Below are 12,986 nucleotides of genomic sequence, written 5' to 3'. Positions count from 1 at the left end.
CCACCACAGTGACGTATATAAAAACTTCGTTCTTTTGTTTGATAAATTCTATAATACCTGTCGGAAAGAGGTGTACATAAAGAAACGTAACCCTGACCTTTTATGGCTAAATACAAATATTTTGACAGCAATTAGCGATAAAAATGCTTTATGGGCTAGATGCCGTCGTTCACCTAACAACGTGCAATTGAAGTCAGACTTTAAATTCCTTCGCAACAAAGTCAACGCAGTGATTAGATCTGCCAAACGAAACTACTACCAGAAAAAATTCGCAGAATTTCGTTCAGATGCACGAAAAACTTGGTCCCTGATTAATGAGTTCCGTGGAACTAGCACGCGCCACTCTATCGACGATACGATGAAGCAAAATTTTGGCGGTAATTTATGTTATGTTGTAGAAAATTTCAACGCTTTCTTTGCTACTTTTTCTGGAAAGGCGAGAGATCCACCAACTCCTATTGGTAACACTGTCAGCTCCTCTGCGTTGCTTTTCCCACTCCAAGAGACGGATCTGCACTCGATCTTGTTTAGCTTTAAGCCAAGCAAGTCGCCTGGAATTGACAACATTCGTCTCTCCGATCTTCGCAGAAATTATGTCAGTCTCAAAGCGGTCCTTCTTTTTATGTTAAACGGCTTTATTAAGGCTAAATCGATTCCCGATGACCTTAAAACATCAATAGTGCGTCCTCTATACAAAGGTGGTGCCAAAAATAACATCGAGAATTATCGACCGATTTCTATTCTACCGATAATCGTGCAGATACTCGAAAAGCATGTGTTTCAGGTAATGACGTCTTTTTTAGATAAATTTAATATATTGTCACCTACTCAGTTTGGATTCGTGCATGGGAAGGGCACACAGCCCCTTCTGGAAGATTTTTCTGATTATCTTTACTCTGGGTTTGATAACAACGTTGTCACGTCAACACTATTCTTAGACGTATCTAAAGCGTTCGACACCGTTAGTCACTCGTTACTTTTACGTAAACTTCACAGCATAGGCTTCCGTGGCACTTTTTTTTTCTTTTTTTGAGAGCTATCTTGACAATCGCTCCCAGCTGGTATCTGCTGGAGGTTTTCAAAGCTCACGAACCAAACTAAAAGCAGGTGTACCACAAGGTTCAATTTTGTCGCCACTTTTGTTTAACATCTTTGTCAATGACATCGCCAGCTATGTACCAGGATGCAAGATCTATCAGTATGCAGATGACACTGTAATCATGTCCCAACATATTAATTACGTAGACTCGATTCGCCAGTTACAGCACCATGCGACTGCGGTCATGGACTGGTTTGAGAAAAACCTAATCTATATCAATGTAAAGAAAACAAAACTAATGTGTTTCTACAATCCACATAAAACAATCAATCTCAGCGTTCCTTTTATTTTACACTCATCTGCTTGTAATCAGTGAGCCTGTGTCCCCTTAGAGTACGCTAGTAGTGTTAAGTACCTTGGTATTTTTTTTTGATAGTGGCCTAAAATGGCATGCCCATTTAGCATATATTTGCAAAAAATTAAGGAGCGCCAGCTGCATCTTATATAGATCCAAATGTCTCATGCCTCTTTATGTTCGTAAGGTTATTGCTCATACTCTAGGGTACAGTATCCTTCGGTATGGCATAACAGTTTTTGGTAATTGTTCCGCTTTCTGGAGAGCTAGAATTGACAGCATCCTTAAAGCAATCCTAAAGAGTGTCTCCTATAACATGCAAATACCCGAGGACACCACTCTTTTCGACCTTCTTCAACTGCCTGACTTTCACACCCTCTATGTTCACACAGTTATTTTGAGACATTTCTGGAGCTCTGAATTCAAAACTTTAAGCTCATCATCTTGTGCCCTCCGACACGTGCAGTCTTTCCAAATACCTCTTGTGCATACCCGATACGGTGAAAGTACGCGAGCATATTACGTTCCAAAGCTTTTCTCACAGCTGCCGCCCGAGCTTCTAGGCCTTACTTCGCTCCGTAAACTTAAGAAATCACTTAGAAGTATGAGTTTTTGATGATCTCTGTTTTACTTTGTTTAGTGTTTTCCAGTGTGGGTTTCACTTGTTTAGCCTGGACGTCCTGGACAATCGCTCGTTGGACTCCGTGTACTGCAATTTCGTTTTTCGCCTGACTATTTTTTCTTTTTCTTTTACACATCAGGCGCGACACTTTGGTCTTCGTGATTATCGTTATTTTTTTATATTAAGTTCTTTTAAACCTTATATGTGTACTTGAATCAGTATTTGGAGGCGTGATTTTGTGTGTTGCATGCACCCAAGTGCTGACTTTGACTTTGGGACATTCTAAGGACGTGTGTATGTCAATCTGTCTTATTTTCTTTTGTATACCGGGTAGCAATATTTAAAGTGTTAATTTTAGGGTAGCATCCCACAAGCCTTGTTTTGGCTTTGATGCGCCCGTCACGCAAACAGTGTTGTGCTCCATACAATAAATGTATTATTATTCTTATTATTATAATGTCGTGATTACAGGTGTAGCCCTTCAAAAATTATTTGTTCGGTCTGTGTGTTTTATTTTCTCAACCCCAGATTCGTGCGTAGGGCTTCAGGTTCTAAATTGTTATCAGAATTCGGCACTTAAGTCGCTATGATGTAGCTGACTTTTAGTTCTACAGAAGTTACATAACTAAGGGGTCATTTTGATTTCGTTTTGTTCGCAGGTCGTCAGCTTCGTCAATTCGCTGTTAATTTTAATCGTCATCACCTGCCTCAGCCCATACTTCGAGAAACTTCCTGTGGTAAATTGCCTGATTTTTATACTTCCAACAAGCAAACCAAATGGGTCATATTCCCCCGAAAATCAAACATTTCACTTCATAAGAAGTTCATTTGGAGACATTTGCTTTAGTTTACAATTTTACGTTGATCAATTTGTAATGTAATTGTTATTTTTTTAATAGCACAGCCGAGCGCCCAGATGTTTTCTTTATATAGTTGACAACAAATATTACAAAACTTACTCATGATAAAATAAGCGATGGCTATTTTACGGATTTATTTTTATTTGTGCTAATCAGAATGTATTTTGTTTTCATATTGAAATATTATTATTTGCAATGGCATGCATAAAACGTACAGACTCATATTTTGTGTCTGGATAAGAAAATATTCTTGTGAGGGCGGCGTTACTCCGGATCTTTTTCCCACTTCAAAATTAAGTTGATTGTTTTGATCATTTTCAAGCGTGCACAAAAAAAAAAGACCAGTGTCAGTCGTAAGCAACCTTGCAATGTTGGAGTCAACGACAAGTGACATGACTGATCAACCCGTGATTAGAGTGAACCGTGACATGACTTACCCGCGAAAAGTCTGCTCGTGGCACGGCTGACTCGAGGCACGACTGACTCGTGGCATGACTGCTCCCCTATATGACTTTGAGTTCCTACAAATTAATTTCAATCGAGTTGTGTCTTAGCTGAAAGGTTTTGTTTTTAATTGAGTTGTTTAAAAACACAGGGCAAAAGGTATTCGTTATATGACAATTTGGAACACTTTATTTTTTATTAAGAAACTTAGTTAGAATTTAATATTTTGAACACAACATGAGCGTATGTCTGTTTTGTCACTGCAAGTAATTTCTCATCGAGATATTATGAAAAATAGCACGTAACAAATCCGATACACCACTGACACAACAAAAAAGTAGGCATTTATTTATATTCATTCGTAACTTCATAACATTTTAGGTTTTGACCCAGGGTGAATGCCTCTTAATCTAAAACTTTCAGGAAAGCGTGTTAGACAGTCTGCATACTTACAAATTGGATATGGTTGGTAGAAGTTTTTAAATAAGTTTGTGTATCTTTCGTTACTACACTGACATTCAGGTCCGTCAAACTTGTTTCTTTTTAAAATTCGTAAAAAATGTAAATACGTTAGCAACACTGCACGCTGGGATAATATCATAAATTATGGCTGACGTCAGTGTATGATTTTTTTTAATCAAACTACTAAAACTTTACTTCGCTAAAAAAAGTTCACGCCTTTGAAACTTATATGGTAGTTAGCAGATACAAAACAAATGCTGAAATCACATATATGACGCAATCTAAACTCTTCTTTTTTCCAAGGAGTCTTAGCTATGAGAACTTGCAAATATTTGTTTTTAATGCACCCCGATGCTATGCTATGCAAATTATATTTTTGGAATGATGGGTGGAAGGCGTTTAAAAGTTACTTGACAGTCACATTAATGTATAATTTTCGGGAGAATGACCGAAATATTTAACACCTAAACATTTTTTCGACATATTTCGAAATCGCCGATTCCATCATTTTCAGGCCATAGTCTTGCAAACGTGTATGTATGTATGTATGTATGTATGAGACGATAACCCACATCTAGATTCATCATCTCTCGTATCCAAACGTTGCCTTTTGCAAAAAGAGAAAATCCGATAGCTAGAAAATAAAAGAATTGCTGATTCGTTTTCCTTTCTCAAAACCGGAATTTGAAAATAAATTATTTACTTCATCTTAAATTTTGATATTAGCAAAAGTTTTATAAAAAATACATTGGAATCAGGAAACCGACGTGCTATATTTCAAGTGTGACACGTTTACTAGGAAACATTAATATGGCTCCTAGAAACAACTGTATTAAGAAAGATGATTGGTATTATTAAAGCTTTGGCGGTATTTTTTGTCTTTCCAGGCGATTTTATCAACTATCATCTTCATCTCCCTTAAAAAGGTATTCCTTCAGGTCAAAGATTTCAAGAGGTTCTGGAAAGTTTCTAAAATCGACGGGGTGAGTTGGTTCGGTCAACGCATTACTTTAAGTAATTTCTCTTGCTGAAACATATTATACCCGGAAGTAATTGTGAACAGCCTTTCGCTTACAAGACCACAAACACTGAAGCAACCGATAGAGATTTAAGCAGAGTATGAAAAATAAAAAGACTACACAAGAAAAGACACAGAAAACGTCGCCAGTAGATAGATATCGAAGTAATACATCTGATTTTTTTGTAAAACTTCAGTGCTCCATGCACTTCGACAGGGGCAATATGCATGAATGATGTATTTTATAAAATGCTAACTAGAGGCTGTCATAAGTAACACTGTGTATCAGTAAAAACAACGGTGTAAAGGCTGAGACGACTTACCTTCTTGCACCGAATGGCCAAAATTGTTGGTGGTAAAAAAAAACTGCGAATAACCTAAAACATTGCATGGCCATCATAAAAAAGTTTTTTTCATTCACCTCTTTATTTTAAAAATCCAGGCGGTGTACACAATATTTTTTTCAAGTTTAGCCGGTAAATTTTACATATATACAAGAAATATTCAACTCTTGCAGCAATAATTGACTTTCAGTTATGATATGGCAACGTAAGCGGTCTTGGCGAGCTGACACATCACTCTGATACCAATGCCCCCGTCGCGTCTGTTTTTTATCATGCTCAAAAGAAATTGTTGGCTTGTAGCACACCTTAGATAAAAACTATTTTTCAGCCGTCAAAGTGGCTAAAATTTCACCAATTCTTTTAATGGCACGCCCTGCCCCGCAGAATATATGGCTGGTGTCCTTCCTGGCAACAGTGATCGTAGACGTCCAGTTCGGCCTCGTCATCGGAATCATTTTTTCTCTCCTCACTCTCGTATACCAAATAAAAAAGTGAGTCCGCAAAATTCTTCGGCACAAATTAAATGCGTAAAGGTTTAATCAAAGTGCGCGCGTTTGACTGTCACAGGCCCAAGACCTGCCTTCTAGGCAGCATACCCAACACTGATTTCTACGTGCCGCTCAAAAGCTATGGCTTGGTAAGCAGAAAGCGTCTCTTCACATTTTTGTTATCCTTTTTGAAGTCCCGCTCTTGAAATGTCCATGCACATATCCGTTAACTTCTGAACAGACATACTAAGAGGAGTAATATTACCCGTCACAAGATTGTTCCAGCATTGCCCACAACGAATGGGAGCTTTAGCAAAGATGTGAATTAGATAATCAAATTTTGATTATCGACCAGTGCAAGTCGGACCACACCCGACACTATAGGGTCCGATGGAGTTCATCAAGCAGCACGAAAAGCGCATCGTCATGGCGCTCGTCATCTTTGTGGGTTCGATATCATCGGCTTAAACCAATCACGCACAAAAGAAGTGCACGATCACGGCGCATTCCCTGAAAGTGACCAGCTCAGCCGATGTTAGCAGGCGTATACCACTACAACCGGTACGTTACGATGGGTCGTCCGCTATACAAACTCCGTATGTGCTTGTCTTCTGCGTTAGCGCATGCGCATTTCGTACCGGAGGGACCATCGTACCGTATCGCATGGGAAAGAACGGTTCCTCTCTATTGATTGACTCGATCGGGATCTAGCGTTGGCTACGGTCGGACCAAGTGTGCAGTCACGAAGAACATCTTTGACAAAGATGAAATAGATTGACAAATTTTATGTATTTGAGGTGCGTTTGTTTACCGTGTCGAGCAACAATTATCTTCCTCAACTAAAAACTCGACCTTCTATGGCAGACTGGAGGAAACTATAAAAAGTTAGTTTGTGGGCCAGAAACGCGATTGTTCACCTGTACACTTTTATTTCATTATGAAAGCGTCGTAGCCCTCGAGTTAACAGTATTAGATTTTCAAATGTATTTCCTTCCCTCGCGCCTAGATCGATATATATATATTTTATTGATCTATATTATTATTTTTAGGCGTCAGAGATTTCGAGCGTCAAGGTCTTTCATTTCGGAGGCCCGATCCATTTCGCGAACGCCGAGTACTTTCGCTCCGAGGTCGCCAAGAAGACGGGAATCAGCACAACGTAAGTTTGCAAACAATTTTACAAAGGGTGTATTCAGTAACATCCATCCTTTCATCCATGCGTCAGAGCCACTGACAACTTAAAATATACATGGTGTGGTGAGTTTCGAGAATCCTATGATCGCTACGCAGCCAATGAGAATGCGGGATTGTCCGATGAGAACACCGAAAAACCAGTCGCAAAGCATGAAGCGAGAACATAGAAATTCTCGCTCTGTGTTTCATAAGCTCTCAGCGACTACAGGCAGTTTTGTCATATATGAGGCGTTTCTTGTAGCGTTTCAATTGAACTGCATCCACTGTAAAAATAATAAAACTGTTTCTAATGATTTACATTGTGGCGTAAGTTAAAATGTGATTCATGATGCCGAAAAATACGCTAAGTGCAAGATCAGTGAGCATGACGCTTCACTTGCTGATTGGCCCTGCTCAAATTTGACTTTTTTAGAACTAATCGTAATTCTGAGCTTCCTTATTTGCTAAGGTTCTTCTGTTGTTTGCGGCGTGATTTGCTGTCTCTGTGTTCTGCAGGAAAGGAAACTCGCGGAGTTTTTTGGGGTGTGTGTAATATAGTATTCAATGCAGACATATGGTAACCAACGGCGGATATGTCGGATAATTCCTTGACAATGTGAAGCGCTAACAAATGTAAAATGGCGATCCTATATCCTCCCCAATTATGACGCTCATCATCCGTCCCAAATTACTTTTAAATCTCGAAACTCTCGAAGTTAAGCTTATTTTTTATTATTGTCAGAGACATATATCTTTAAAGTCCTCGAATGCATGAAATGCAGTATTTAAGGCGCGATCGTTTAAGTTTGTTTAGAAGACATTAAACAGTGGTTTGCGGGAAGTGAAGAACCAAAAATTTTATTCATTTTTCCGCTAAATTTGGCGGGGAAACTGATTTGGTACGAAGGTCAAGTGACGTCATTATCCCCGCTAAATTTATCAGCAAACTAAATTTGTGTACAGGTCTCGTGACGTCAGGTCGCCTGACATCAATTTCTCCGCCAATTTTAGCGGGGAAACAATATCGCTGTACAGGTCACGTGACGTCAATTTCCCCGTTAAAAATACAAAGAACGCCCGGACGAATGGACAACATTTTAGGCTTTGGGTTGGGAGAAAAGGGAAGGGGGGGGGGGGGGGGGATTTCGTTAAAAAGCTTTTCATGTTTTAATCACTATTTCCCTTGCTCTTCGTCTTTAGGTACACTAAAAAGAAGCCTAAAAGGGTTCCCTTCAGTGACCTGTTCACCTCAAACGGCGTCAAGGTGAGATCACCAGAGATCTTCCCTAGGGCACCCGTTTACACTAACGGTCTATCGCATTGCGGCAGCACCGCCTAGAAGACAAGGACTGCGCATGATGTCATCGTTAGTGAACCTCCGACCCGCCCCAAGCGGAGGTAAACATGCAGAAGCTCTACAAGAGTCGCCGCAAAGCGTCAGACGCGTCCGTCTTGGCGTCGCCGCATTCTAACTTGGTGCTCGTAGTGAGACGCAGCAAGACGCGTTTCTGGCGACGCTGACGCGAACTAGGCGGCGCTGCGTGGGTCCACTAGTGTCGATGACGTTTGGGTGGAGGGAAAGGCGCAGGCCTTGTGTTCTAGGTGGAAATGACTATGTCCAGTGAGAAGACTCCACGGAGCGCGCAGCAGTTGGTCGACTGACGTCTCCACAAAGCGTGCACACTTTTCCACAATACGCCCATTAAAGCGTGCATAATCCGTCCCCATATCACTTTTAAATCTCAACCTTCTTGTCGAACAACTGTTGTACGGTCAATTATGTGCCATCGCTACGCATGTGCCCGTAGAAGATCGTGTTCGCAAAGTGTGGCATTTCATTAATTTTAGTGGGACAGACTTACCGAATTCTTTTATAACAAATTTTGTTGTAACGAATTTTGCTATAACAATCAGCGAGAAGGGCTACCCAACATTGGAAATATGACTGCGCACTACTCTTGACGAATCATCCTCGCTTCGCAAAGCTTGTCCTTGATCTGCATCAATGCAAATAGCTTATTTTCTATTAGGAAAAATCCGAACACGACATTCTTAAGTTATAATGGCATTCAGAACGCTATGGCACTTCGAGAGGAAATGTTCTGCGGAGTATGCCCAGATTACAATAAGGATATAACAGACATAATAAAGTGGGTTGCTAGTGTTACTGGATAGATTGAGTTTAAGACCTTCAGTGAGATGTTTAGTCCTAGAGTCAAATCAACCTCAAATATTACAATCTCGTTTGTTACTGGACACAGATCCAAATGCCAATTGTTAAGAATTGTATTGGAGTCAACCAGCAGCATGCATGTTTGGAGCGGTGGTACGTGTCAATGCCCTTACAGCCTAATTGGTTAAAAAAAGGCGTCCACACTTTTCGCCACTGCCACATGATACAATATAACCTCGTTACAACATATCTGGTCAGGGCAGACATTCAGTTACAACACGCCGATTTTGTGAAGTATTGTTGATCTCCCGCTCTATGCCATTGAGCCAACTTTGCTTACTACAGATTATTTTATACATACGGATATAATGGACTATATTGGAAGTTTGTTAGTAGTTCACTATTTCATTATAGAAGACTCTTCGACAGCAGTCCTTATTTCGGACATCAGGTTTGTTGGCGGTCGCCGCGGTAACATTCATTTTGCGTACAGCTGCCACTGCATTCGGCTTCTCAAGAGGCTCGTAAGGCCCAAAGCGTGCAGTGATGACGATAACCAGTATACAGCTAATAAAATATCCGTACCTTCTTTCAAACTTCACAAGTTTCAATAAACCAGTTCTTTTCTAATATCCATTCTCACTTCGTCAGTCTCACTGGTTGCAACAGACTCCAGTGAAATTCCACCTCAAAGACTGCAGTAAGGGTTTGCTGTTAAAATTGTATGCATTCTGCATACCATTTTAACAGAAAATCAATATATTCATAAATATCAAGGTATGTTATAATATGTTTATACCGTAGCACCCATGCCAGTCACCATCCTTACTTTAGTGCTAAAGATCTGATCAAAGATTAAAGTTTAGAGTAGGTCGCGGACAGTAAATGTTCTAAACAAATGTCCACGTGTAGAAGTTCACGTAAATCATGCAGCGGTCTAATTTCTCCTATCTGCGAAGTGCAACCAGCGAATGACTGTGCGGAGCGCAAGTTCGTCTGGTTCTTTTGCAGGGGTTGTGGTGACGTCAGAAAAACGCCGAGCTCTGAATGGCTCCGATTGAAAGATAGTGGGTAGACCTCAAAGCAAGCTGCCTTGAGGCCTACCCATCATCCTTCAGTCAGAGCCAATCGGAGTTCGGCGTTCTGACGTCACCACAACCCCTGGAAAAGAACCAGACGAACTCGCGTTCCGCATACGGCGAGGAAATGTTCCAAAATGCGCCTTTGGCGCATCGGAAGGCGAGGGGGAGTACGCCAATCGAAGGGCAACATAGAGAACGCCCAGGAAACGCGCGATGAGGCGGAAGCCAAGCGAGCGCCGCCACTGGTTGATGTCGGGGGAAAACAAAAGCACGTGGGCGCGTTTGGCTAGTAAACAAACGCACGAGGTGTGCAAGGAGCAGACGAACTTGCACGCCGTCTAGTCGCACACCACGTAGGAAACGCAGGTTCCGAACATCTTATTACCGCTCTACAGCCATTGAGATTGCAGGACTTGCCGATAAGGATGAACGCCGAGGAACGATTAATCTCAAAGCAAAAAGATTATCTTAGGCTGTCACTAACAATAGGCGTAAAAAAAATAAACCCCATAACTCAATCTGCGCAGTTATAATGTGCTCACTGTCTGTGCGCATGTTGCGTTCTCACAGCACAGCTTTTATTTTTTTTTTTATTTTTTCTTTTTTTTTTTTTTTTTGGGGGGGGGGTTTGTTGGTTGACAGGCTTCCAGAGATTTCAGTGATTGGTCCTCACATGCTGTGTGAGGAAGTAAACGAGCTGACATTTTGAGAATGCAGAGGTTGGTTCACATACTTGTGAATGCTAACGACCGTGTGCCTTAAATACGTCTTCGAATCTCTTACGACGAGAGGACACACTGTTGCCATCTATCCGGTAGCAATGGAACACTTGCAGTTCCCGTATACGTATGCTCTTTTTTTCCATTTTCGCCCGTCATTCTTTCTCTTCTTCACGCGTCGTTCTTTTTCACTTGGCTCGAAAAAAAATAAACTTTTGACTGTGTTATAAACGACTATAACTAGTAGATAGTATGTACATTTGATATTACAAGTACCGCAAAACTTCCGCTCTCGTGCAATGTAGTTCCAGGGTCACTTCATAGAGGACGCCAGCGTACCAGTGTGTCAGGCCTCATCCCCACATCTGATTCCCTTCCCCATTCCCACTTCATCCCCCCCCCCTTTCTTGCCAGATTGTACCAACCAAGAGGCAACGACATAATCACTTTCGCTTTTCAAAAAACGTATTTACTGCTACTACACTCTAAAAAAAGTCTATGCGTCTACTTTCCCGCACAACACTCGGAGAGCCAATCAGCGCAACTTACGGAGGCAGCTCAGCGAATGACGATGCGGAAACATACGTTTAGACCAAAAAACGCAGAATTAGCTGTGACATTAGGGAGTTTTCGTAGATCGTTTTCGCCGTCCCGCAAGGCCCTCCGCAACCCGCTACGGTAGCGGGAACTCCACAGTCAAGGCTATCGGCGCGCAGGCGCAGTAGCAACTTCTTCGTTGCGGAACGCTTAGCGGAGGGTGCTGCGCGGTCTACGAAAACCCCCTATTAAGCAATGCGAGCGTGACGTTTTGCGTTGCCTAATGTCACAACTCAGACTGCGTTTTTTGGTTTAAACAGATGTTTCGGCATCGTGATTCGCTGAGCTGCCTCCGTAAGTTGCGCTGATTGGCTCTTCGAGTGTTGTGCGTGAAAGTAGACGCACAGACTTTTTTTAGAGTGTACCTCGCGAGAGATCACAAGAACCCGGCGGTGAGCCAACGCAAGTGCGTGAACGGAACATGAGAGTTTTGACGCAGCACGTGCCATGTTTTCAGGGGAGGTCCGTGTCGATGGTGGGTCGTGCGGCCCCCTCCAGCTATCTGGGGTCCCCGCCCACGCCCCGAGCGGACTACGGAGCCTCGGATATGTTTCTGGTTTCGACGACGACCTGCATCGTGTTCGACTTTTCCCGCGTCACCTTCGTTGACGGCTCCAGCATGACTACACTGGTCGAGGTAAGCTGACAGCCAAACAACGTTCGACGTTTAGGCCCTGGAACGATATCCGATCTGCGAGTCGAAATTTGGAAACTAATTCATTATGTAATGGCCACGTGCAGGCGTAAGTTGGTATAGATATCAAAAAAGAAAAAGAAAAGATTGGCGGTTCTATTCACTTGTTTTTTTATAAATATATTATCGTAATAATTCAAGGTGACCTCATACAATATAAAAATCAAAAGAATTCTAGGAACCGTCGAACCGTCACGAGTCTTAAGTTTTTAAACGTATTACTAAGCCATAAATAACTATATTCGTCGTTGATTACATCAAATGTAATCAATACTATTAGACCTAAGATCTAATATAAACCAATAAGTACTACAGCTTTCTTTGGGAGTTGGAATACTTTTAAATTATACTATGTTTTGGGAACTATTGAACACTGCGCAGGAAGCGCCTACCTGAAAACTTTAAGTTTATGTGTGGAATCGTCTCTTTTTTTTTTTACAATATAAGCAACAGGTGCTCGCAAACTGTGCTGACAGATTTTTGTAGTTTAGTGTGTTCGCGTGTTTCTGTGTTTCTATCAATTTTAAGTTCGCAAAAATTAGTTATTTAATTTATTTTCTAGTTTCTGCGATAAATGATTGATTTCCGCCATTTTAACTAGTGAAAGCTACCTCCTACCTCGTGCTTTTACTATAGTGACGATAGGTTTAAAGATTCCTCCGCTATTTATCGAAAATATTTTATGTAAAACGGAATGGGATATTTTATGCGCCCTGTCACATTCTTTTTTTTATGATTCGTAAAGTTCCAACATAAGGGAACTTTGTTTTTCTTTGTTGCGATTTTTTGCACTTGGTTGGGTGATTGTGTGATAGCAGGGCACCAAAGCGGATGCGGCGACAGGACTTCTAGCGCGTCCGAGACTATGTATCCTTTCTTTATGGTATATCATAGAACTATGAAAGCTGTTATGTAA

General features: G+C 41.3%; 1 protein-coding gene across 1 annotated transcript in view; it reads left to right on the top strand.

The window, feature by feature from the left end:
• The window catches only part of LOC8053991 (solute carrier family 26 member 6), a 40,284-nt gene that overhangs the window by 23,238 nt on the left and 4,060 nt on the right, over positions 1-12,986 (top strand). Inside the window, exons 9-15 of the mRNA XM_029966792.4 lie at positions 2,676-2,753; positions 4,670-4,765; positions 5,529-5,635; positions 5,712-5,781; positions 6,682-6,791; positions 8,006-8,069; positions 11,834-12,013. Of these exons, the coding sequence (XP_029822652.4) occupies positions 2,676-2,753; positions 4,670-4,765; positions 5,529-5,635; positions 5,712-5,781; positions 6,682-6,791; positions 8,006-8,069; positions 11,834-12,013 (705 nt within the window). The remainder of the gene's footprint in view (positions 1-2,675; positions 2,754-4,669; positions 4,766-5,528; positions 5,636-5,711; positions 5,782-6,681; positions 6,792-8,005; positions 8,070-11,833; positions 12,014-12,986) is intronic.

Source organism: Ixodes scapularis, unplaced genomic scaffold (assembly GCF_016920785.2).
Source record: "Ixodes scapularis isolate PalLabHiFi unplaced genomic scaffold, ASM1692078v2 PGA_scaffold4__175_contigs__length_147842914, whole genome shotgun sequence".
NCBI lineage: Eukaryota > Metazoa > Arthropoda > Arachnida > Ixodida > Ixodidae > Ixodes > Ixodes scapularis.
Note: the sequence above shows the minus strand (reverse complement) of the source record. Positions and strands in the feature narration are given on the sequence as shown.